At 41.2% G+C, this 25,507-nt stretch overlaps 1 protein-coding gene across 1 annotated transcript in view; it reads left to right on the forward strand.

Annotated features, from left to right (window-relative positions):
• RILPL1 (Rab interacting lysosomal protein like 1) overlaps window positions 1–25,507 on the forward strand; it is an 86,032-nt gene that overhangs the window by 47,102 nt on the left and 13,423 nt on the right. Inside the window, 2 exon segments of the mRNA XM_075833850.1 lie at window positions 1,795–1,967; window positions 2,389–2,481. Of these exon segments, the coding sequence (XP_075689965.1) occupies window positions 1,795–1,967; window positions 2,389–2,481 (266 nt within the window).

Genomic DNA, 25,507 nt, shown 5'->3' on the forward strand with positions numbered 1-25,507 from the left:
CCGTCCTTAGCAATAGTTTCCTTTAACGTTAGGGAGCACTAAATTGTAACTTTTTCCTAATGACGAATGCAAAGATTGATGTCCTACTTGAGGAGGGTTAGTACGGATCTAATGGACTCCCATCTGGCTATGTTGTTTTGTACTATGAAAGTATTTAAAGAGCATCTGTCACCAAAATGCTTGTTTTCTGTGAATTTGGACCAATCATTCTAGAAGCATATAATAATTTAGTTCTTTTACTACGTGAGTTATTTTTGTATAACTTAAGCTGGCCATATACTTTAAATAGCGGACAGCCGACTATTCCTAAAGCCTCCCCCATACACATGCACGCCCGGATCGGCTGAGTGTGCCTGTGTTTTCAATAGGGAGAAAGCTGCTGCCAGACTCCTCTGGAAGAGGCTCAACTTTTAACGTACAAAAGGATCCGGAATGTTGAAATTCAACATGCCTGACACTTGCCGTTAGGGGAGATTCGGGCTGCCGCCATACACATTAGATGGTCGGCATATCCCGTTAAATCTGCAGGTTCGGCCGACGTACATATGGGTATGGCAAGCTTTAAACTGTGATCCTACGGAGTTTCATCCGTGTGTCTTAAAAGGGCTTTCCAGTTTTTATTCCTTTTATGATATAGTTTATGTATGCATTCCTGAAATTTTCAATATCTCTGCTTGCCGCAAGCTTCATTGTTTACTTTCCGAGGATGTAAATCTGTATTTGTGTACATAATTGGTCAATACCTCATTGAAGCTCCAGACTTTAGGCTTCCTTCACACACGCAATTTCTCCAGGAATTTAAACTGCATCAAAAAACACTTCTAAAAACACAAGCGTTATTAAAATGTAACATGCGTTCTTGTGGCGTTTTTTGTGGCCATTTATATTGTGCCATTTTGTACATATGGGAAAAACGCCATACCCAGAGCAAGCTCCGTTCGCAAAAAAAAACAAAAACCCCACTGGCCTCAAAAATACCACAAACTAAAACCCAAATGTATATAGCACATCTTATATTTTACCATCGACTTATCTGGCCGCAACAAAAAATGCTGTTAACACACACACAGCACCAAAACGGCGAAAAACGCTGCGTGTAAATCCAGCCTAAGGCCCCATGCACACGAACGTATTTTTGCGGCCGCAATTCACCCACAAATCTGTGGGTGAATTGCGGCCCCATTCATTTCAATGGGCCCAGGCAAACGATCGTGGTTTCCACGGTCCATGCGTGGCCCAGGAGCCTGGACCGCAAAAAGAACGGGCATGTCTTATTACGGCCGTGTTATGCGGTCCAGGCTCATAGAAATTAATGCACACAGCCCGCGATTTGCGGGTGACACTCTGCAGCCGTCCGACCCAAAAATCACGGCTGTGCACATGGCTACGGTCGTGTGCATGAGGCCTTAGACACCGGCGAACCACCCTTCCAGTCCTAGCAGTATTGCACGGACTTTTCCAGACAGCAGAACAGCACTTGGAGAAGGAAAAGACTTAAAAGGAATATGGCCAACCATAGGAAAGAGAGCGAACAGGCGAAGGGGGACATAAAGCAAAAAGGAGGTAAGAAGGGAGCAATGTGAGTTGTAGGAGAGCACCTGCAAGGATAGGACAGAGAAGACCAAAGTAAAGTCCTGTCATATAGATAGATGGATATGATCGATATTAGATATGAGCTGTGAGAGAGCTAGCTAGATGTGAGAGAGCTAGCTAGATGTGAGAGAGCTAGCTAGATGTGAGACCGCTAGATGTGAGAGAGCTAGCAACCTGATTTGTGTTCTGATGTTTTTGTAGACTGAAGCCATAAATGAAGACTGTATTTTTGACGCCGAGAAATTATCTATTGAGCTTAAAGACTCCAATCGGCCCAGGTTTACATTGCAAGAACTAAGAGACGTCTTACATGAACGAAATGAACTGAAAGCCAAAGTCTTTATGCTGCAGGAAGAACTTGCTTATTACAAAAGGTACCATAAGTGAATAGTTGCTAAATTCTGTGTACCAGACGTTTCAGCTTCACAGGACTAGAAGTGTAAAGGTCTATATGTACATTTGAAATAATATATATTGATAAATTTTTTTTGCAAACTGGATTAAAAATATTCTCTTTAATTTATGGTATATTTGTACTATTGAAAAAAATAAATAAAACAAATCTATTATCATAGATTCATTTCTGAGTTCCCAAATGTTTTGTTGGCTTACTTCCTCTAGAATAATGCAAACTGCCTTAAAATAATATTGGCTTTAACTCGATTTGAGTTAGTTGGCATAGTGCCACATAAATACTCCTGCATTTAAAAATAGTTTCTTTTGCTCTTTTTATATTTCTATAGCATGTTGTCACAATGTGATTAGTCTGACTTCATGGTTATATACTTTCTCTAGTGAAGAAGCTGATGAGGAAAACAAGATTCCACAATCCTCCTTCGTAATAAACCCCAAAACACCCAACCCACAGGAGTCTGGGATTAAAAGGCTGTAAGTATTCCTCTATATATTTTTTTATATTTTGTCCTTCGAAAAACTATTTTTGTTTGAAATCTTAGCAATCGTTCATAATTAAGCGCGTTATTGGCCCTACTGTAATATTTATATTAACCCCTTCCCGCACCTTGAACTGCACGTCCAGGTGAGCAGTAACTTCGTGCAGTTACGTCTGTACTTTGACCGTTAACCGCGGCGCTACACCGCAGCGGCGGTTAATCGTGCAGGGTGACTGCCCTGCATTTCCTGTTGCCGATCAGAGGACCATTGCCGCTGATTTCGGCAGTTAACCCCTTCGATGCAGCGTTCGTTTGCGATCGCCGCATTTAAGGAGTTTAGCGGAGATCAGCAGCCTCCACGTGAAATCACAGGGGCTGGCGATAGTACCCATGGCAACCGCACGCCAGACAATGGCTTCCGGGCTGCCATGTACAGAAGCCTATGAGGACCAGCCGCAGGCTGGTTCTCATAGGCTTTCTGTCAGAGTGACTGCCACGTCACAATGACGGTTAGAACACAATACACTACGTAGGTAGTGTAATTTAGACTTGCAGCTCTGATCGCTGCTAGAATGCATGTCCCCTAGTGGGACAAGTAAAAAAAGAAAATCATAAAAATGTTTTATAAAAGTTATAAGTTACATAAACAAGAACTCCTTTTTTTCCCCTATAATAAGTCTTTTATTATAGGAAAAAAAGGAACACGTTAAAGAAAGTACACATTTCATATCACCGCGTCCGTAACGACCCCAACTATAAAGCTATGATGTTATTTTTCCCGCACGGTGAACGACGCAAAAAAAATAAGTCAAAAGCAATGCCAGAATCACTATTTTTTTTGGTCACCACCCCTCCCAAAATATACAATAAAAAGTGATCAAAAAGTCACATGTACGCCAAAATAGTACCAATACAAACTACAACCCGTCCTGCAAAAAAACAAGCTCTTACACAGCTTTTTTGACTGAAAAATAGAAAAGTTATGGCTCTCAGAATATGGTAACACAGAAAATAAATTTATATTCTAAAGTGATTTTATTGCGCAAAACGTAAAAAAAACTATATACATATGGTATCCCCGTAATTGTATCGACCCGCAGAATAAAGTAAAATTGTCATAGCGCAGGGTGAACGCCGTAAAAAAAAGAATAAAAAACATCGGAATTGCTGGTTTTTGCTCACCTTGCTTGCCAAAAAATGGAATAAAAAGTGATAAAAAAAACCGCATGTACCCAAAAATGGTACCAATGAAAACTACAGATTGTCACGCAACAAATAAGCCCTCACACAGCTCCGGAGGAGAAAAAATAAAGAAGTTTCGGCTCTTAGCATATGGCGATGCAAAATGTGCAGTGTCCAAAAGCGGATAAGATTGGGTAGCATTTATCAGTTTGACGCTGGCCACATCTGTGGATTATTATTTATTTACCCCATTATTATACCCTCTTATTATACCCTGATGTACCCCGCACAGCTTACATTTGCCCCACATTATAAACTGAAATACCAGCAAAACGCCAAACCGGACTACTACCAAGCTAAATCTGTGCTCCAAATGCCGCTCCCTCACTTCTGCGCCCTACAGCGTACCCAAACAGCAGTTTACCTCCACAGAGCTGGCATCGCCATACCAGGGAGAGCCCAATTTAATATTTTATGAGGTATTTGTCTTCAGTGGCACAACATATTGTGCACTCAAATGGCATATCAGTGGAAAATTTTCATTTTCACTCCGCACCACCCGTTACGCATTAACCCCTTTGTGCACCACGACTTAATAGCATGTGTGTGGGAGGATTATGGAGCGGGCTCACGCGCTCAGCTCGCGCCAAACGTTGCGGGTGTCTGTGTATTCCAGCTGACACCCGGGACTAACGGACAGGAACAGCGATCGCGCTGTTACAGGAGCTTGTAAAAATGACAATCTACTGCAATACATTAGTATTGCAGTGTATTGTACCAGCAATCCAATAATCGCTGGTTCAAGTCTCCTAGGGGGACTAATAAAATGTGTAGAAAAAAAGGAAATAACGTTATTCGTGAAAAAAAATAAAAAAAATATTTAAAGTCCAAAAGAAAACCCTTTTCCAAATTTTTTCACTAAAGCAATGTAAAAAATACACAAAATTGGTATCGCTGCATCCATAAAAGTCTGAGCTATTACAATATACCATTATTTAACTCACATGGTGAACGCCGTAAATAATTAAGAATTTAAAATGACAAAATTGCTTTTTTTGGTCACCTCCGCTCTAAAAAAAAAATTAATAAGTGCTCAAAAAGTTGTACGTAACAAAAAATGGTACCAATAAAAACTACAGTAGGTAACAAATGCATCCTCACACCACTTTGACGGAAAAATAAAAACGTTCTGGCTGTTGGAAGGCGGGGAGTGAAAAACGAAAATAAAAAAGCAAAAAAATGGATCCGTCCAGAATGTGTTAATTACTTTCTAATAAAAAAACATTTATGACCACATGTGGGGTATTGCCGACTCGGGAGAAATAGCTTTACAAATGTTGGGGTGCTTTTTCCTCCTTTTATTCTTTGTGAAAATTAAACATTTTAGTGGGAATAATGTTGATATTCATTTTCACGGCCTAATTGTAATAAATTCTGTAAAAGACCTGTGGGGTCTAAATGCTCAGTATTAGCCCTAGATAGATTCCTTAAGTGGTGTAGTTTCCCAAATGGGGTCACTTTTAAGGGGGGTTTCCACTGTTTTGGTCTCTCAGGGGCTTTGCAAATGCTACATGACACCCGAAAACTATTCCAGCTAAATCTTCGCTCCAAAAGTCAAATAGCCCTCCTTCCCTTCTAAACCCCGCTGTGGATTCAAACAGCAGTTTATGACCACATATGGGGTATTTCCGTAATCGGGAGAAATTGCTTTACAAATGCTGGGGTGTTTTTTCTCCTTTATTCCTTGTAAAAATTAAACATTTCTACGTTTTTCCAGAAAAAAAGTAGCTTCTCATCTTCACAGACTAATTCAAATACATTTAGCATAAAAACTGTGGGGTCAAAATGCTAACTATACCCCTAGATAAATTCTGTCAGGGGTGTAGTTTTCAAAATTGGGTCACTTTTGGGTGGTTTCCATGGTTTTGGTCCCTCCATTTCATTGCAAACGTGACTCGGCACTGAAAACGAATCCAGCAAAATCAGCGCTCCAAAATCCAAATGATGCTTATTACCACATATGGGGTATTGCTGTAATCTGAAGAAATTGCTTTACAAATGCTGGGGTGTTATTTTTTTTTCCTTTTATCTGTTGTGAAAATTACAAATTTTCTATATTTTTCCAGAAAAAAAAAGTAGATTTTCATCTTCACAAACTAATTTAAATACATTTAGCATAAAAACTTTGCGGTCAAAATGCTAATTATACCCCTAGATAAATTAATTGAGGGTTGTAGTTTCCAAAATGGGGTCAGTTTTGTTTTGGCACCACAAGAGCTCTTCAAACCTGACATGGTGTCTAAAATATATTCAAAAAAAAGGAGGCCCCAAAATGCACTAGGTGCTTCTGAGGCCGATGCTTCAGTCCATAAAAACACTAGGACCACATGTGGAATATTTCTAAAAACTGCAGAATCTGGGCAATATATATTGAGTTGCGTTTCTCGGGTAAAACCTTCTGTGTTACAGAAAGAACTGTATTACAAATGAATTTTGGCTAAAAGAAATGAAATTTGTAAATTTCACCTCTACTTTGCTTTAATTCCTGAGAAAAGCCTATGGGATTAAAACACTTTCTGAATGCTGTTTTGGATACTTTGAGGGGTGCAGTTTTCAAAATGGGGTGAGTTATGGGGTCTTTCTAATATATAAGGCGCTCAAAGCCGCTTCAGACCTGAACTGGTCCCTGAAAAAATGGTCTTTTGAAATTTTCTTGAAAATATGAGAATTTTTTTTTGGGAAAGTTTCTACGGCACGGACACTTTCCCGTAAGTATACGGGAAGGTTTTCAGAGGCCATAGAAATGAATGGGTCTGTAATTACGTGCGGTTTTACGGTTGTGTGCATGGGGCCTTAGAGTCTGTTCTGGGCATCTGTGAATACTAATTGTGAACAACTGGCTGGAGCGTGATCAGTAGCTATCCCTGGTATATAAAGCTTTGTGTGTTTAGGCTGAACTGATGGCATGACAGAGCATAAGCGCCCTCAGATTCCATTAAAAGATGGATTTATCAGGTACCTTGTAACACTACTGAAGCTTTTTTTTCTCTGAGATGAGTAGTATGAAAAGTACTCACAAGAAAATAGAATAAAGTGTACCTCCAGCCATTAATTAAAACTTGACCATGCTCCTTATTCCTTATGTGTCCAATGTTTCTTTTGAAAGTCATGTGTGGTCTAGATTTTCTACAGTTTCTGGGACAGAAATCTGTTATAGACACTTTCCATTGTCAGACATATTAGCTCCCATATAACTGCTTTTTCTGTCACCAGATCACCAAAAGGGTCCTTCTTTTACCCTTTCACCTATGACAGCACCCCTGGAGAGACATCCCATCCACTAGACCGGAAACCTGAGGATATAAAACGGGACACACCCCTCCACACACCCAGTCACGTTTCCTGTCCTCCGGATGGAAGGATTGTCCTGTAGGAAAAGCACTTCTCCCTGGGTTGCAGACCCCCTAGCAAGGTCTTACCTTATTTCCACTAGGGGTGCTCTGGAAGGTATAAGTCTCCTTTGGAGGGAGCAACCTTAAGCCTGGTACAGGTACTCCCTCTTCTCCCGGTCCAACGCCCCTCTCCCTGGAGGTGGTTCAAGGTCCACAGGGTGAGTCCTTCCTCTGGCAGGAGAGCGTTCTCCCGGGGCATACTCTGCTCCCTAGTGGGGCTGGACGATGCCCAGCGTTTGCGGCTTCCGGCACATTCACTGCATAGACTTCCGGTCGCCACGACATGTCACTTCCGGCGGCGTGACGTGTCCAACACTCCAGGAGGCGCTGGTTCCGGTGACCCTAGCGGGGAAGAGGTGCTCCAGGCGTCTGGATGCAGAGGGCCTCCCAGCCAATCCAAGGCCTATTTAGGCCTGAACAACAGGAGCCTCGGTCTCCAGCTTCTTCCTCCATTATGGGAACCAGGAGAAGCACCAGGACGCGCTGACCACTCGGATGCCACCAAGTCCTCCAGTCCGGTGCTTGACGAAAAGTCAGGACTATGGGATAAGATAAAAACCCTCTTCCTCACTAAATACTGTTCCCCTATGTTTAGGCCAGGGATTGTCCTAGGAAAAAAAACTGGAAAAAACCCACAAAAAGGAATGTGCTGTTTGTAAAAAGAAACTAGCATCCTCCTATAATAAGAGACTTTGTCAGAAGTGTTTAGACAACATTATCTCAGAAGAGTCTACAAACTTGGCCTCAAGTATTAAAGATATCGTGAGGGCAGAAGTTAGGAACTCCCTAAAGTCCCTAAAAGAAAAAAGGATTTACCACCTACCTCTTCTAGCCGGATAGATCAATCTGATTCCTCAGCAGAAGAGGATTCTCAACCAGAGGAAGAAGGAGAGTACATCTCCTTAGACTCCTCAGATGAAGACGAAGGAGGGAGAAATTTGTTCCCAACGGAAGACATAGATAAACTCCTCAAGACCGTAAAGGCAACTGTGAACATTGATGATCCCAAAGAACCTCGGTCCGTCCAGGACATAATGTTCCAAGGCCTAGGGCCTAAAAAGAATAGAACATATCCCATTCATAAGAATGTTACCAGCCTCATTAAAAGGGAATGGAAAAATCCTGATAGGAAAGCGGGTATTCCCAAATTCCTCAAAAGGAAATATCCCTTTGAGGATGATGTATGTAAAGACTGGGATAATACCCCTATACTTGTCGCCCCAGTTGTAAAAATTTTAAGAAAACATTTCCTTCTCTTGGAGGATCTAGGCTCCTTGTCTGATCCCATGGATAGAAAGGCCGACTTCTATCTAAAAAAGACTTGGGAAGCTTCTACGGGGGCCTTTAAACCGGGCATTGTAGCCACCTGCGTGGCCAGATCTTTAAAGATATGGCTCGCACAATTAGAGCTTCATCTGAAAGACAAGACCTCTACGGATCAAATCCTATCCTCCCTTCCAATGTTTTCCAAGGCCACAGATTTCTTGGCAGATGCCTCAGTAGACTCAGTACGCCTTTCCGCCAGATCAGCTTCAAATTCTGCTAGACGGGCTATCTGGTTAAAAACTTGGAAGGAAGACACTGGGTCAAAAGGGAAGCTGTGTGCGATTCCCTGCACTCGAGATTATCTATTTGGGCCCCCGCTTTACGACTTACTAGAAAAAGCGTCCGATGGCAGAAAGGGGTTCCCTACCCAGACAAGACCAACGAAAGATTCCTTTCGTCCCAAAAGGCCTAATAACAAAAGACCTAATCCTAGGGGACAGGATTTTAGAGCCTTAAAATTTACAAGGAAAAATAAGTGCTTCCTGTTTAGGCCCCAGAACGACCCTAAAAATAGAGACCAACAATGATGCCAAAAGGTCCATGGTGGGGGGGGGGGTCTTCTTTCCCTGTTTTTCAAGGATTGGCAGAGAATATCAGCGAATCCTTGGATCTTAGGAATCATAAAGACAGGGTACGTACTAGAGTTCAGGTCTGTTCCCCCAGACAGATTTCTTCGGACAAGACCCCTAATGGACCCAGAGGTGCAGAGAGTCTTAGAATTAGAAGTCCTATCACTCATAGAAAAAGGAGTCCTAATACAGGTCCAAAGCACAGAGACCGGTCAGGACTTTTATTCCCCTCACTTCCTCATGAACAAACCAGGAGGAAAAACAGGGTCATAATAAACCTAATAAGATTGAATCTTTATCTGACCTACAAAAAATTCTGAATGTAGAGCATTGTTTCAACTATAAATCTCCTCGCCAGGGATTGTGTGATGGCATCAATAGACCTGGAGGATGCTTACTACCACGTACCTATATGCTGCCCTCATCAAAAATATCTGAGGGTAGCGGTGACCCTCAAAGGGTCTTTACTTCACTTACAATACAGAGCCCTCCCCTTTGGCATTTCACAAGCCCCAAGGGTATTTTCAAAACGAATAGCGGAAATGACCTTTTGCATCAGGACGAAGGACATCCTCCTGATCCCGTACCTGGACGATTTTTTAATAGTCGCAGAAACATCTCAGGCCTTGACCCTACAAATAGAGAGTTTGCGCTATACTAACTATGTTAGGATGGAACATAAATTTAAAAAAATCTATTTTAAACCCATCAAAACGATGTATATTCCTAGAAATTCTGCTAGACTCCTCCACGCAGATGTCCTTCCTTCCAGAAGGGAATATAAATCCCCTGATAGACAGAGTCTCAGAACTCTACTTAGACCACACAACCTCTTTCAGGAAGGCTATGTCAGTCCTGGGCCTCATGACGTCATGCATCACAGCTGTACTATGGGCTCACTTCAGATCTAGGGCTCTAAAGTTGGACATTCTAAGTCAGTGGGACAGGAACAGTCTCTCACTAGATCAATCTCTAAACCTCTCCTCCGCAAGTGTTTAACAGGCAGAACCTCATGCGGGGTATTCCATGGAAGTTAGCCCTTACTCTCAACATTACCACAGACGCGAGTCCTTGGGGGTGTGGAGCTCATTACGACTCCTCTTTTCTTCAAGGTCAGTGGGATCAATAGACCATTCAGGGAACTTGCAGCAGTTCTAAAGACCATGAAGAAATCCATACCGGCAATTTCAGGTCGGCACTTAAAAATCTATTCCGACAACATGACCACAGTGTCTTATCTAAATCGTCAGGGCGGGTACGAGATCGGCCTTGCTGATGGACTTATCCCCCCATATCTTTTCTCTGGCAAAGCCCCACCTGTTGACCCTATCAGCTGTCCATCTGAAGGGAAGAGACCCAGGTGGCAGACTTCCTAAGCTGAGAAAGGCTTTGCCAGTCAAAATGGTGTCTGAATACAACAGTATTTCAGAAGATCCTCCTCAAATGGGGGACCCCATCAATAGATCTATTTGCGTCCAAGGAAAACAGAAAGATTCGTCTCCCTAGACCCCTCAGAACACTCAACAGCAATAGACGCATTCTTCCAATGTTGGAGTCGAGAGGGGCTATGCCTTACACCCCCCCCCCTAAACCTTCTCCCAAGAGTAATCAGAAAGGTCAGGGAAGACAAGGCCAGTGTGATATTAATAGCTCCCTTCTGGCCAAAGAGACCATGGTTCACGTGGTTAAGGAAAATGTCCTCAGACCAACCATGGGTTCTCCCGAACGTACCAAATCTTCTATACCAGGGCCCAGTAATGCAGCCTGAGATTCAGAAATTCCATCTGACAGCCTGGAAACTGAAAGGGTAATCCTTAGGCAGAGAGGATTCTCAGAGTCCGTCATTTCCACCCTGCTAGCTAGTAGAAAGCAAGTTACCTCAAAAATATATCGGAGAGCCTGGAAAGCCTTTTTGAATTTTGCAGGCAGGGATATTAATCATTTAGCCATACCAGATATCCCTTTAATATTGGATTTTCTCCAGGCAGGATTAAATAAGAACCTTAGGCCTAGTACGTTAAAGGTTCGGATTTCTGCACGAAGTTCCTTTTTTAATTCTAAATTAGCAGAACACCCCTGCATGAAGAGATTCCCAACAGCCTCCTGCAGACTTAAACCCCAGATAAGATCCCCAGTTCCTCCATGTGACTTAAACATCGTTCTCCAGGCTATGACAAATCCACCATTTGAACCATTAGACTCTATATCCACAAAAATGCTGACACTGAAAATTACATTCTTGTTAGCCATTACATCAGCACGTACAGTGAGTGAAATTCAGGCCCTCTGCCTTTCCACCACATACGCTATTATTAGAGGATAGTCATCCTAAAAACCTTACCAGGTTTTCTTCCTAAAGTGGTCTCTCCCTTTCATTGAGGCTGGATTCACACGAGCGTGGCGTTTTTGCGCACACAAAAACCACTTAACCGCTCCGTGGAGCAGCAGCATATGATGTGCGGCTGCGTGCTTTTCGTGCAGCCGCCATCATTATGACACTCCACTTGGATGTTTGTAAACAGAAAAGCACGTGGTGCTTTTCTGTTTTCATTCATCCTTTTGACAGCTGTTGCGCGAATCACGCTGTTCGCACGGAAGTTCACGGACTTCAATGGGTGCATGATTCGCGCAAAACGCCCAAAGAACGGACATGTCGTGACTTTTTTTCAGCGGACTCACGCTGAGTAAAAATCACGCACATGTCTGCACGTCCCCATAGACTAATATAGGTCCGTGCAACGCGCGCGAAAAACACGCGCGTTGCACGGACGTAATTCCCGCTCGCTGAATAAAGCCTTAGACCAAGAGATTATTCTTCCCTCCTTTTGCGACTCCCCAAAAAATTTGAGGGAACAACAGTTTAACTGCCTAGACGCAAGAAGATCCCTAGTCCGGTACCTAAAAATTACCAAGGATCTAAGATCCTCAGAAAATTTGTTTATCCAGTTTCAGGGTCCTAACAAAGGTTCGGCAGCCAGTAGATCTACTCTAGCGAGATGGATTAAACGGGCCATACAATTAGCCTATGTAAGTCAGAATCTCCAACCTCCAGAGTTCTTCGGGGCTCACTCCACCAGGGCTGTGTCCACTACCTGGGCTGAGAGAGCAGAGGCATCCTTAGATCAGATATGCAAGGCTGCTACATGGAGCTCTCCTCACACCTTCCTCAAGCATTACCAGTTACAACTGCATACAGCCTCTGACTTGGCCTTTGGTAGAAAGGTGCTACAAGCTGTGGTCCCACCCTAAATTTTGACTTCTATTGTACATCTCCCGCTGTTACCTTCCCTATATCTTGTAGCATATAGAGCCCTTATAAGGTAAATTGCCAACATGAATACAAAGGGATTCCTTGTAAATATTGTATATATGAAGGTGTGAGGTAATTTCACTTGGGTGGCGCAAAAAAAAAATAAAAAAAAATAATAATAAATAAATATATACGGATATATAGAGCAGGATCTAAACGTTGCCTGCCTGGGATGAATAAACACATCACCTTTTTTTTTTTTTCACCCCAGGCAGGCAACGTTTCGATCCGTCTCTATGGGATCTTTGTCAAGCAATGACCAACATTGTTAACCCATTCGTGACCGCCAATACGCCTTTTTACAGCGGCCACTAATGGGCTTTATTCTGATGCAATTGCCTTTTCACGGCGCTGCATCAGAATAAATAAACAGAGCAGGGAGCCGTTAAATCTCCCTGCTCTCAGCTAGCTGAGGGGTGGGGGCTTCCCTGCTCAAACGTGTGAGATATATATAAGTATCGATCTCACCCGTTTAACCCCTCAGATGCGGCGCTCAATAGCGAGCACCGCATCTGAGTAGTTTTGGAGAGAGGGAGGGAGCTCTCTCTCATCCCACTGACACTCAGCGATAAGATCGCCGAGTGTCTGTGTCTCCGATGGCAGCCTGGGGCCTAATAAGTCCCTAATAGGGGCCTAATGCCTGCTAGGGAGTAATACACTGTATAATATACACTGTACAATATAGTATTATAGAAAAGCGATCGGAGAATCGCATATTAAAGTCCCCTAGTGGGAGTATTAAAAAAAGTTTAAAAAAAGTTTAATAAGGTTAATAAAAACAAATGTGAAGAAAAAAAAATGAAAACCCCACTTTTTCCCCTTTACAAATATTAAAAAAACAAAATAAAGTAAAAAAGTTACACATATTTGGTATCGCCGCGTCCGTAACGACCCAGACTATAAAGCTGTTACATTATTTAACCCGCACGGTGAACGACGTAAAAACTAAAATAAACTATGGAACAATTGCTGTTTTATGTGAATCCTGATATAAAAAAATGTGATTAAAAAGTCGGATCTATTCCAACATGGTACCAATAAACTACAAGTCGTCCCGCAAAAAAAAAAATCCTCATACAACTGCATCGGCGGAACAATAAAAAAGTTATGGCTCTTCAAATATTGACACAAAAACAAATAATTTTGAAAAAAAAAAGCGTTTTTACTGTGTAAAAGTACTAAAACCTACAAAATCTATACAAATTCGGTATCGTTCCAATCGTAACAACCTGCTGAATAAAGTTATGGTGTTATTTATACCACACGGTAAACGACGTAGATTTAGGACGCAAAAAAGTGGCGACATTTCTGGTTTTTTTTCTAATCCCCCCCCCCCCCTATTTTTTTTTATAAAAGTAAATCAATAAAGATCTACCTCAAAATGGTGCTATTAAAAATACAACTTGTCCCGCAAAAAACAAGACCTTATGCAGCTATGTCGACGCAAAAATAAAAAAGTTATAGCTATGCGACGATGGAAAAACGTAAAAAATAGCTTCGTCATTCAGGTTTAAAATAGGCTGGTCATTAAGGAGTTAACAGGGTGTATATAACCAGTGTAATAATACATTCAGTGATTTTAGCATAAGTTCACAAGTAGAAACAGGTGATACATTGGTGGTTACCATGGTTTCTAGACAACAACGAGATTGTATGTGTGGCATCTGCGCAGAGAGCCCTTTGTAAAAACAATATGTGTATTGATGAAGCTGATACAGTGTATAATAAACATTGGTGACGTGGCAGATTTACAATAAATCATACAGTACAAGGAAGACTATACTCACCATTGGACGAAGCTCAGTGGAGGAAGACTCACTACATCAGCGTCCCTGGCTCACGTATGCGCATGCACGCACGTGATGCATAAGGGGAGGAGACGGGCGATGACCGTATGAGCGTACTGCGCATGCGCACCGTTCAGTTTTGCAGGATAAATGAAGAAAGAAGAATACGAAGAACGGCAAATAACAGGACCAGGTAAGTAATCAGGACTTGTTTAAACTAAGTAGAAAATAGAAAATAAATATAAAGCAGCACGTATATTAAAAGGAGGGACCATGGCGACATCTAGTGGTGAAACTATGAAAGCACAATACAGTTATAAACCCAATAAAACTATAACACTTGTGTCCTATGAAAATAGCAAGTGGGGGACACCCAAGGAAGGCCTATAACTTATTAGGAACCAAGATCCAATTTCACAGAACACAACCCGTCGCAGAGTCTCCACGTAATGGGGTCCACTCCTAAGGGTACAAAGGAAAAAGGGGTAACTCATCCGTGTACACACAAGCGTGTATCCCAGCATCCAGTGTCTGTATTAGTAAAGGATGGTAGCATAAATGTTGTGGAGGCACTTCCAATTCAAGAATGCAAAAACACAGAGACATCAAGTGTAATTAGTATACTTGTTGAGTCACCATGAACAACGTAAATATGATTATAATAAACAATGTTTGGTCCTGGTACAGCATATCTGGTAAATGAAAAATGAATACAGTTGCCAAACTGAAAAAAAATAAAACCTAATTTATATATGTGTCCAACGGAGGGAAGGGTCAATCTCACGGATTCGAACAGGGAACAACGGATCCCTAAAAAATAATGATAAAGAAATATGATTAAGTAGCAAATCGTAATAATTAAAAGCAATGAAAAAAATGTCAGTACAAGTCTAAACCATTAGAAAGCGTCGGTAAGACAGCACACCAATGGGATCCAAAGGCGATCCTAACCTAAACCAGCACCGCCCACCTTAAAATCAACATTTAGGCCGTAGGGTCTGAGGGCAGACTGAAAATCCATTCAAGTTCCCTTATTTATTTTTTTAAAGATGACACTATGTCCCCACCTCGACGTAGCGGTGGGATGTGGTCGATTATCCTGAACTTTAGCTGTTTCTCAGTATGGTTCATTTCTGTGAAGTGCTTAGAAATCGTCAAGTCTAACCTTTTATTTATAATGGTGAAACGATGGTTATTGAGACGTACTTTTAGTTCTAGGGTGGTCTCCCCAATGTACCACAGTCCGCAGGGACATTCCAGTAAGTAAACCACAAAAGAGGAGTTGCAAGTGAGATCGTTTGATTTGGGTTGTTTTGTCCGTGATTGGATGTGTAAAAGAACGGCCCTTAATCATGTAATGGCAATTTACACAGGATAGACAGGGATAGCAACCTGTGTTGCTTGCTGTCAAGAAACTTTGTCCTGTCTTTTTGACCATCGGTTCAAAGGCTGCCCTGACTCGTCTGTCTTTTAAAATTGGTTGAACGTCTGTAGGAAAATAGAAGTGTGATGTCAAATTCAGGTACATGCCTGAGGCTGCTGTGGAGAATAGGTCAATGTCTCCTTATGATGTTGGTGATCTTATTGCTTTTTTTCCGTATATGTGGATATGAATGGAACTCTAGTTAATCGTTTAGTCGCTTCAATAGTTGTGTTGTCAGAGAGGAGTGTTTCTCTAGAGATGGCAGTGGTTCTATCCATGTTGGTTTCTACAATGGATTTTGGATAACCCCTCTGTCTAAATTTATTGCCCATCTCCCTGAGTCTGCGAGTAGCAGTTGAGTCATCTGTGACTATCCTTTTTACTCTGAGTAGTTGGCTGTAGGGGAGTGAGCGCACCATGCCTCGTGGGTGACTACTATCGAACCTCAAGAGATTGTTCACATCTGTGGGTTTGAGAAATAAGTCTGTAGATAAATGATTGTCAGATATGGAAACTATAGTGTCAAGGAAGGAAATTGAAGAGGATGAGTGTACTAGTGTGAACTTTACACTTGGGTCTATTGTGTTGAGGAGCATATGAAAATTAGATAACTCGTCAGTGGAACCTGTCCAGATCAAGAAAATGTCATCTATGTAACGCCACCATTGTAGTACTTGAGAGAAGTGTAAGGAGGAGTAAATGAAAGATTTTTCTAGCATAGCCATGTAAATGTTAGCGTATGTAGGTGCAATATTCGAGCCCATGGCTGTCCCCTGTAGCTGTATATAGAATACATCCTGAAATGTGAAGTAATTGTATCGCAAAATGATACCCAGGAGAGAGAGTAAAAAAACCTCTGCACTTTTCTGAAAAACTGCTATTCTGCAAACCTTGATTAATGGCATTGAGTCCCCTCTGATGCTCAATGGATGTGTATAAACTGACTACATCAAATGAGGCTAGGATAGCTCCTGTGGGGACAATCACCTGTTGAATCATGAGCAAGAAGTCACTTGTGTTTCTGATGTAAGAAGGAGTGTCTATTGCAAAGGTCCTGAGATTCCTATCTAGAAAGATGGCCACATTGGAAAAGATAGATCCTACGCCCAAGACTCTTGGTCGTCCCGGTGGATGTACAAGTGCTTTGTGTATTTTGGGTAAAATGTAAAGAGTGGGGGTTACTGGATGGTCTGTGGTCAGGAATTTTCTAGTGGGTTTATCAATTAGGCCTTTAGAGTTAGCATTATCAATGACTGTCTCAAGTTTCTTGGTGATCTCAAATTTAGGGTCTTGATCGAACTTCTGGTAGATCCTATTGTCCTGTAACTGCCTCATGACCTCCATCACATAATCATTGGTATCTTGGACAACTATGGCTCCCCTTTTGTCAGCTGATAATAATGTCCTTGTTTTTGGCCAGTTCAGATCATGCCACTAGCTCACTACTGGTCATATACGGATGTTGTAGGCGTAGCCTCTTACTCTCATCTCTGTCTCCCTATATCTAGCTTTACTGCTGTGATAAATGTATCTATCGCTGGTGGAAGGGAAAGGGAACAAAAGCACTTTATTACAATCATCTCTATATTGTCCCTCTGCAAAAAAGGTTTTAAGTTTAATAGAACGAAAGAATTTATGCAAATCAACCTCAAGGTCAAACCAATTGGCCTTTGTACTTGGGCAAAAAGAGAGGCCTTTTGTTCAAAAGTCTCCTGTTCAACTGTCAATGCTTGTGATGCAATATTTACCACTAGATTTGAGGTGGGTTGATATCCTTGGTTCTCAGTGTCACCTGGCGTGGGGTCCGTACCCGTTGTGACTTCGGTGGTTTGGATTTCACTGGCACTACGGTGTCTTCTGCCTCCTCTTCTGGTGCATAGTTTTAAACGTATACCTAGAGAAAGTGTTAATAGAGGAAAATTTTGAGCTATGGTATGTGGAACCAGCAAAAAGGGCACCAGGTTGGTTAGTACTTGGCTTTGTCTTCCGTTTGGTCCCATGATCACGTTGATCCACTCTCCTAGTATCAGCTTGCCAATTGTAGACATAACCTTTGTCATAGTCCTCGGCATCCCTTTGCCACTTGTGTCTTTTGGTGGTTTCTAGCTCCATTCTGTGTTTACACATGATTTTGATTTGTACATTGATTCCCTGATACCACAATCTTCAGTTTAGACTCTTTCTAAGATCTTTGGAACCAGCATACTGAGTTCTTTTGTAAGAAACTCTATATTAAGCAAGATCACATCCAATGCGTACTTGTCAGCGATTTGAGCAAATCGGATCTTGAAGTCATTATCATTAGAAAAAAATATTTGGTCTCAATTGGGACCTCATACCTCGAGGAATTCTACGTAGTTTGTGGTAGTCTCCAAGAGTAGCCAAGTGCAGTTCAAGATGGACCCGTCTTAGAATCCTGCTCAAACCTGTTTTTAAGATCAATGGTGGACGGTGTTAGTAGGAAGGTGACATCTCCCTGTAGCCCACACAGTATACGCTCCTCCTCCGCTCTGCTATAGGAAAAGACATCCGTGGGTGAAGAATCTTGAAGAATGTCTTGTGGACGAGACATGTTTATCAGGAAAGCAGCATGCAAGCTTAGAAGCCAAAACTGTAATGAAAAAAGTAAAGCAGCACAGCAACAGCAGTGGGTGCAAGTATCCTGGGTTGAGGCTAGGAACCCTTGTTAGTATAGTCAAAAAATGAAGAGACGGCACTCCAGGGAAAACTGTGGGGGAAAAAAAAAAAAAAAAAGTTGATGTGTTTTATTCACCCCAGGCAGGCAACGTTTCGATCCGTCTCTATGGGATCTTTGTCAAGCAATGACCAACATTCTTAACAGGGTATATATAACCCGTGTGATAATACATTCAGTGATTTGGCATAAGTTCACAAGTAGGAACAAGTGTGTGTGTGTGTGTGTGTATATGTATGCATGTGTGTGTGTGTGTGTGTGTGTGTATATGTATATGTGTATATGTGTATATATATATATATATATATATATATATATATATATATATATATATATAAATAATATATTATATACAAAGAAGAGCAGCACCAAAAAAGAGATTAATTCCTTTTTTTGAAGGATTGTGTGTGCATGCCCCAAAATGTAGAAATCCAAAGAATAGGCAGCACTCCACATCATAGTATCAAAAGTGAAGAAAGTTTATTCACCCATATGGCAAAGTGCAACGTTTCAGCTGAAACTTTTGATACTATGATGTGGAGTGCTGCCTATTCTTTGGATTTATTTATTATTTATTTTTATATTTATATATATATATATATATCTCTATCTATATATAATATATATATATATATATATATATATAACTATGGTATTGCTTCATGGGTAGTTCCTAAATATATGTGTAAGTTAATAAAAGTGAACCTACCTTTTAATATTCGATTTTCACATTGTAGTGTTGCTTTTAATTCAAGTGACCTATTCATACTTCGCTTGGTCCCAAATCTTGTGTTTCGTACCCTGTTTATAGCTGGCATGTTCTCCTCGGACGCCTGAAGAGTTAGGGAGTCTAGAGTGCCCAGAACATCACATAATCCATGGGGATGTATGGATTTCATGCTTTACCCTGGTATCTCATCTGCCTTGGCATGTCCAGGCCACAGATTGTCATTTCTATAGTAAGATGGACTACTCAGAGAAGAGCTTAACTCTACTAAGTAGTACCATGTGTAAATCCAAACATAATTGTGTACCTTGTATTGAGGAGGGTAACCTCATCCATTCTTAGGATGTCACCTCTACGCCTCCATTGTATCACAGTATGGTTCAGAGCATTTTTCCAGGAGCACGGTCACACTACCTTACAGCTACAACTGTCAGGACGGTCACAATATCCAAATTATGTGGGTACTGACTCAAGAAGCTAATGAGCGGTAATCCTGTCGATCGCTTTGATCTTGTTGTAGAATTAATGTGTAGACACCCGTACTTTATTTTAACTACCTTACACTTTCCTAAAGAATATATACCATGAAAACTAATTACAATTTTCCTAAAGATCCTCTCACTTGTCTCTAGACATATTTATTTTAGTAATATTTGTATTCCCCATGAAATAACCATTCTGAAACGTATTTTCTTAGAACTCTGCATCGTACCGTTCCTCTGCTATTCCTCCTGGAAATTTATGAATATATTGACAACTGGGTGTTACCATTCCCATTGTCAAAGGGGTGTGTCCCTACACAGTCTGTGACTGAGCACTGATTGAAAATTGTCAGCTGGTGTAGGGACACACCCTCAACTGGTAGCATTCAGTTGTCCGTTTTATTCATAAATTTGTAGGAGGAATGGCAAAACAGAGTTCTACGAAAAGATGCTCTAGAATCGTTATTTCAAAGGGAATTCAATTATTTACTAAAACAGGAGAGGTCACAGATCCTCTTTTATCGGCTTAAAAAATGTCATGGATACCGTATCAATCAAGTTGTTTTCATTTTTTGTAGTGATGAGTTCTCCACAATATACAGTTATTTGCTTATTTTCACATCATGGGTTGCCTGTGTCCTCTCTATGATCGCATTTTCCAGGTAACAAGGCCTTCCATTACTTCATGGTTTCCACAGTCATTGAGCATGTACTGAATCTGCATGATCCTGATGTCTCATCAGTGTGTCATACTTTGTCATGTCCCCTTTAACAGTTTTACACAATTATGTGTAAAAGTGTTATTTATATGCAACTTCTTTCATTTGTTTAATAACAATGTAGGTTCCAAAGTCATTGCTCACACATAGAAGAGAGAGGTTTATTTATAAGGCATGAAAACAAACCTAAATTGCTAGTCGTCCTGGAGGTGGTTTTTTGGAGTTTTTTTTTAAACATGGAAGCCTTTGTGTGACTAATGCCACTGTATGGCATCTGCCACAGGTATACGTTAAACCTATTCCTCGGGGAGCTTCACCAGGGCCAGAGTCCCTGGGAAGGGCATCAGGTAGCGCTCAACCCATCTTTCGACAGTGATATCAGGGATAGTTCCGATGTACCCGGCCAGAGTGCTTCCAACTCTCTGCCCGGGGACTCCTGCATCGCAAAGCTACATACGTGGACAGAGATGCCAGAAGAATCCCCGGGCAGGGCGCTTCAGGTACCGCTCTGCCCAGGGGGTTCGGGCAACGTATACAACTGTATGCCTAGTGGGATACTTCCGTCTGTGATATATGTCAGGACCCCTCTCATTGTACACCTCCGACGGGAAGGAAAAAACACAATGTGAATGGGGCCTTAGGCAAAAGCAGACTTATGGATTCTTCACTTTTTCTTCCTACTGCCACTATGTAGGAACAACAAGAAGATATATATTCTTTTGCATAGGTTTCAAGCCAAAAAATAGAACATCTGTAATGTATGATGCTTAGTTTTTTCATTGAATTCAGCATTGATTTGGCAATCTCTGTAATGTCGCTGAGTTGAAAAAAGTTTTATGATGGTTGAAATAAATCTGTTATGGATATCTGGGGTGTCTGGAAATAAGAATGACCAGTGCACTTGTGTATGGGATACTTATAGCAGGGGAACTACATTCTATATATAGGAAGATCTGTTGGCGCATGCCCTCCAACATTTAAAAATAAGAAGGGGTCCAAACAAAAGGGAATATCATCTGGCAGTAGGTCTGTCCTCTTAGATATTTTGATCAAACACTCATTGGCATTATGCAGCTATCCCACTGCATGGCAAAAGTCAATATGTAGCACAGGCCTTGTGTACAAACCTTTTCATATGCGATATACACTTTGTATCCACCGCAAAGTAATGGAATCCCAGTATTAACTTTGTCTGCCCATTTTACCTACTGTTTTTATGTTTAGAAATTGCAAACCGTATGCCAATGAGTGATATCGTGTTTTGTTTTTTTCCTTCGATACCATTGGAGCTGTATGAGCCATTTAAAGGGAATGTGTCGCTCGAATTTTTTTTTTTTTTTTTTTTTTTATTTTTTTTTTAGTTAAACCATTATTATTTAAGTGATTACACTTTTTGTTTTAATTTTTTCACAAGTCAGGAGATATTATAAATTGGATTCTAATTTATAACATTTCCATGTGCTGGTCACTAGAGGGAGCAGTTCCAAAAATTGCAGCATGGTCAATGTGGTAAAGCAACCTCATTGCTTTATGCTGCAAATTTGGGGTAGACACACTCGCTCTAGTGTCCTCACACAATCCCCCCTCCCCTTATTCTGGCTAGTGCCAGGAGAAGGAGGGGGTTGAATCTTCAAACCTCCTACACTGTGTGCCGCCATTTTCTGAGCGAATGCACAGTGTAGGAGGATTAGATACAGTGTTCAGCAGACAGTATCACACTAATATACACGAACATAATACACACATCACATACACGAACATAACTTACCTGCTCCTGCCGCCTCCGCTCCTATTCCTTGCGCCTTTGCTTCCTTGAAGATATGGCCGGAAGCCACGGCCGGAAGTTGTCATCTGACTGGCAGCAGCTTCCGGTCCACAAGAAAATGGCGCTGGATTTCGCTCTACGAACGAGCTTCGTTTTGGTCTGTGTGAGAGCGGCGCATGCGCCGTTCCCACACAGACGGCGTACGCTGCAGTGAATGAAACGGCTCCCGTTCGCATTCTCTATGGGGATGTATATGCCGTATTCCATCTATGTATGTGTCGTTAATCGACACATAGAGATGAAGAAAAAAATGGCAGCCCACATAGAGAAGTAAAAATACAAAAAAGTAGAACACAAGAACACAAATAAATAAAAATTATTTTTTTTAATCATACTAAAAGCAATATTATAAAAAAAAATAAAAAATTTCATGACACCTTCCCTTTAAGTAAACTAGATCTTAGCTGTGCAAAATGCAATTATTATTATAATAGGGGAATAAGCACATGCAGATCCTTCTCTTTATTGAATTAAGCAGGTGTCTTTGCTATTGTTAGCTGCTGTGTTAGGCCTCATTCACACACATACGCACTTTTTTCAGCTTTTTTAAATGCTTGTAAAAAGAGCGCCATAAATTTCAAGCATTTTTTGTTGCGTTTTGAAAAGCGTTTGTTTTTACTGGTGTTTTTTTAATTTGTAACATTTTGAACATTCATTGTTTCTTAACTCCTATAGAATAGTCTATGGGGAAAAAACGCCATACCTGCAGCGTGCTGCGTTTTAAAAAGTAAAAAAAGCACTGACCCGAAAAATGCCACCAAAATGCTGTGTATGTAGTGTTTTCTGTATTTCACTATTCACTTATTTTTTTAAGCTCGTTTTTTAAAAAAAGAGGTATCAAAATGCAGCATAACATAAAATTTGCAGGACGACTGTGTCCTAATAAATGCAACAGGACACATGCAAGTGTCAATTGTAGCAAGATGATGTAATATTAAGACAGTAATATCAAATAGAATATCATAAGAGCTAGAGACGACTACTCCAAATTTTACATATCATCATTATTATGTAAGAGATCCGGTAGAGCAACCTGAAGCAACCACAAAGACCAAGTATTGTCATTTTTTCCCTCCAAAAGGAGCTATGGCTGAATGAAGATCTCGAGCGGAGTAAGCTGTACCTATAGAGCTGCACCACAAATTCCAAACCTTTAGGAATTTGTCTGGGCATTTTCTGTTTTTAAATATGATGCGTTCATATGAGACCGTAGAGTTAACCATTTGCTTCCAAATTGAGACCCGGGGAGGCCGCCTATCCATCCATCCATCTGATTTGAAATGACCTTTCGAGCTAGAAACAAGGTCTCATGTAGAAAATTCTGGTTATGATGAGGCCATAATTCTTCGTCCAATATGCCAAACAAACAAATTTCTGGTGAACAAGTTATAGGAGGCTTTGGTATTGAGTTAAGGAAGGCGACAATTGCCAACCAATAGGACTGTATAGTTGGGCACTTCCACACCATATACCAGAAGTCTGCTGGGGCGTAAGAACACCTAGGACATGAAGGTTCCGGTATGCGTTTTATTTTTAAACAACCTAAGTGGAGTCAGGTAAGCTTGGTGTATAAAGTACATCTGGATGAGTTTGTTAACAGCAGGTGAGACATGTAGGTGAGATTCAAGAAGTTCTTTAGTGGTGTCTTCTGTATGTGTAGGAATCGGTTGGATCCGTTTCGAGGTGGTGGGTAAGGAGATGCTCGAAGCCATTGCCCCAATCAGATGTGTGTAGATAGTAGATATTAGCCCCTTGGGACTTGACAACTCCGATAGCGGGTAAGAGGAGATGGGCTGGTGCGGCTCCGGGAACTCTGAGGCAAGTAGATGTCTAAGTTGGAGATACATAAAAAGGTGGTTTCTAGGTATTTGGAACTTCTCCTGTATTTGCTCAAAAGATAGAAAAATATTTTCGTCATATAAGTCGGCAAGGATTCTAATTCCTTTATCAATCCAGTATGTGGTATCAGAATAGTTATACAGGGAGTCTAGAACTTCACTATGCCATAATGGAGTCTCTGCAGGAGTATCAATAGGCATCGATATCCGCATAGCTGCTTTGCATACTCCTCTGGCCGTTCTATGAATCGGCAGTAATGGACATCTAGGAGTTTGTGGATGAAATAAAATATTCCAAACACAAATTGTTATAGCCTAGTCTAGCAGCATGTTTTCAGGACCCGAAGGGTGGTCAGTGCTAAGATATTTGATTTGCCCAGCTAAGTAGTAGAAGTAGATATCTGGCAGCGCAATTCCAGCCATATCTTTCGGTCGTTGTAATTTATGCAAGGCCAATTTAGACAGTGATCTTCCCCAAATTATCTCATTCATTCTGAAATCGAAGTTCTCCTTGTTTACGGGCAGCCTGAAGAATGGTGTCACGGTCTCTACTGCTCAGTAAGCGTGCAAACATGGGTCTTGGGGGCGCCCCGGGTGGTGGGTGACTGGCCGGGACACTGTGTGCCCTCTCGATGGTGGAAGTACAACATCAGGTGAAAGTTCTTTGAACCAGGATTCAATAAAGGAGCATGGATCTCTACCCTCAGCTCTCTCTCGTAGGCCCAGAACCTGAACATTGTTTCAGCGCAGGCGGTTTTCCAAATGAGATGCGGTCTTCCGTCTCTCTGACCCTGTCCCTCAAATTTTGCAAATTCTGCCGTAGCAGACCCACGTCAGACTTTACCTCCGCTATCTTCCCTGGCAAGGTGGATGTGTATTGTTGAATTGCATCCAGGAGTTTAGACGATTCTTGCGCCAAGGTAAGTTCAGGTCCTGTATCAGGTGGCATTTCAAGCAGCTCTCCCATGGACGAGGAAGCTGGTGAGGGCACAGAGCTGTCTGCGCCATCTTGAAGAGACTCCTTCTGCAAGTCGGTTGAGGAATTTTTGCGGTAAATATCAGCAGGATAATGGATGGAAAACGTTGGCGGGTGCAAAGCGCTTACAGCATGCGTCTGACCATGTCGGCAGTTGGCCACGCCCCCGCAAGCCCCCCCCCCCCACTTATTAACTTTTTTTTTGGGTAGTGGAAAAAAACCTGACCTTTTGCATTTTTTTGCGTCTTAAATTGACACCATTTACAGTGTGGGATAAATGACATAATACATTTTATTCTGCGGGTCGTCAGTGATACCAAATTTATATAGTTTTGGGTACATACAACTTTTTAATTGCTTTTTATTGCATTTTTTTTTTGTAGGGTAGAATGAATAGAAAACCGCAATTCTGGCATTGTTTTTTATTTTATTTTTTATGGTGTTCACCGTGCGGGTTAAATAACGTAATAGATTACACCAATTATGTGTAGCTTTTTTTTATTTTTATATTTTTTAAATTGTTTTTTTTTTTCATAATTTTGTAAGGGGAAAAAGTGTTTTTTCCCATGGGATTTTGCATTTATTAACTTTTAAGAAACTATTTAGTACTTTTTTATTTATTTTTTTGTCAATATGGGGCTTTATTTTGCGAGCATTTCATCGCTTTTATAATGCACTGCAATAATTCTTTATTGTAGTGCATTATGCCT

The sequence above is a fragment of the Rhinoderma darwinii genome, chromosome 1, assembly GCF_050947455.1.
Source record: "Rhinoderma darwinii isolate aRhiDar2 chromosome 1, aRhiDar2.hap1, whole genome shotgun sequence".
Lineage (NCBI taxonomy): Eukaryota > Metazoa > Chordata > Amphibia > Anura > Rhinodermatidae > Rhinoderma > Rhinoderma darwinii.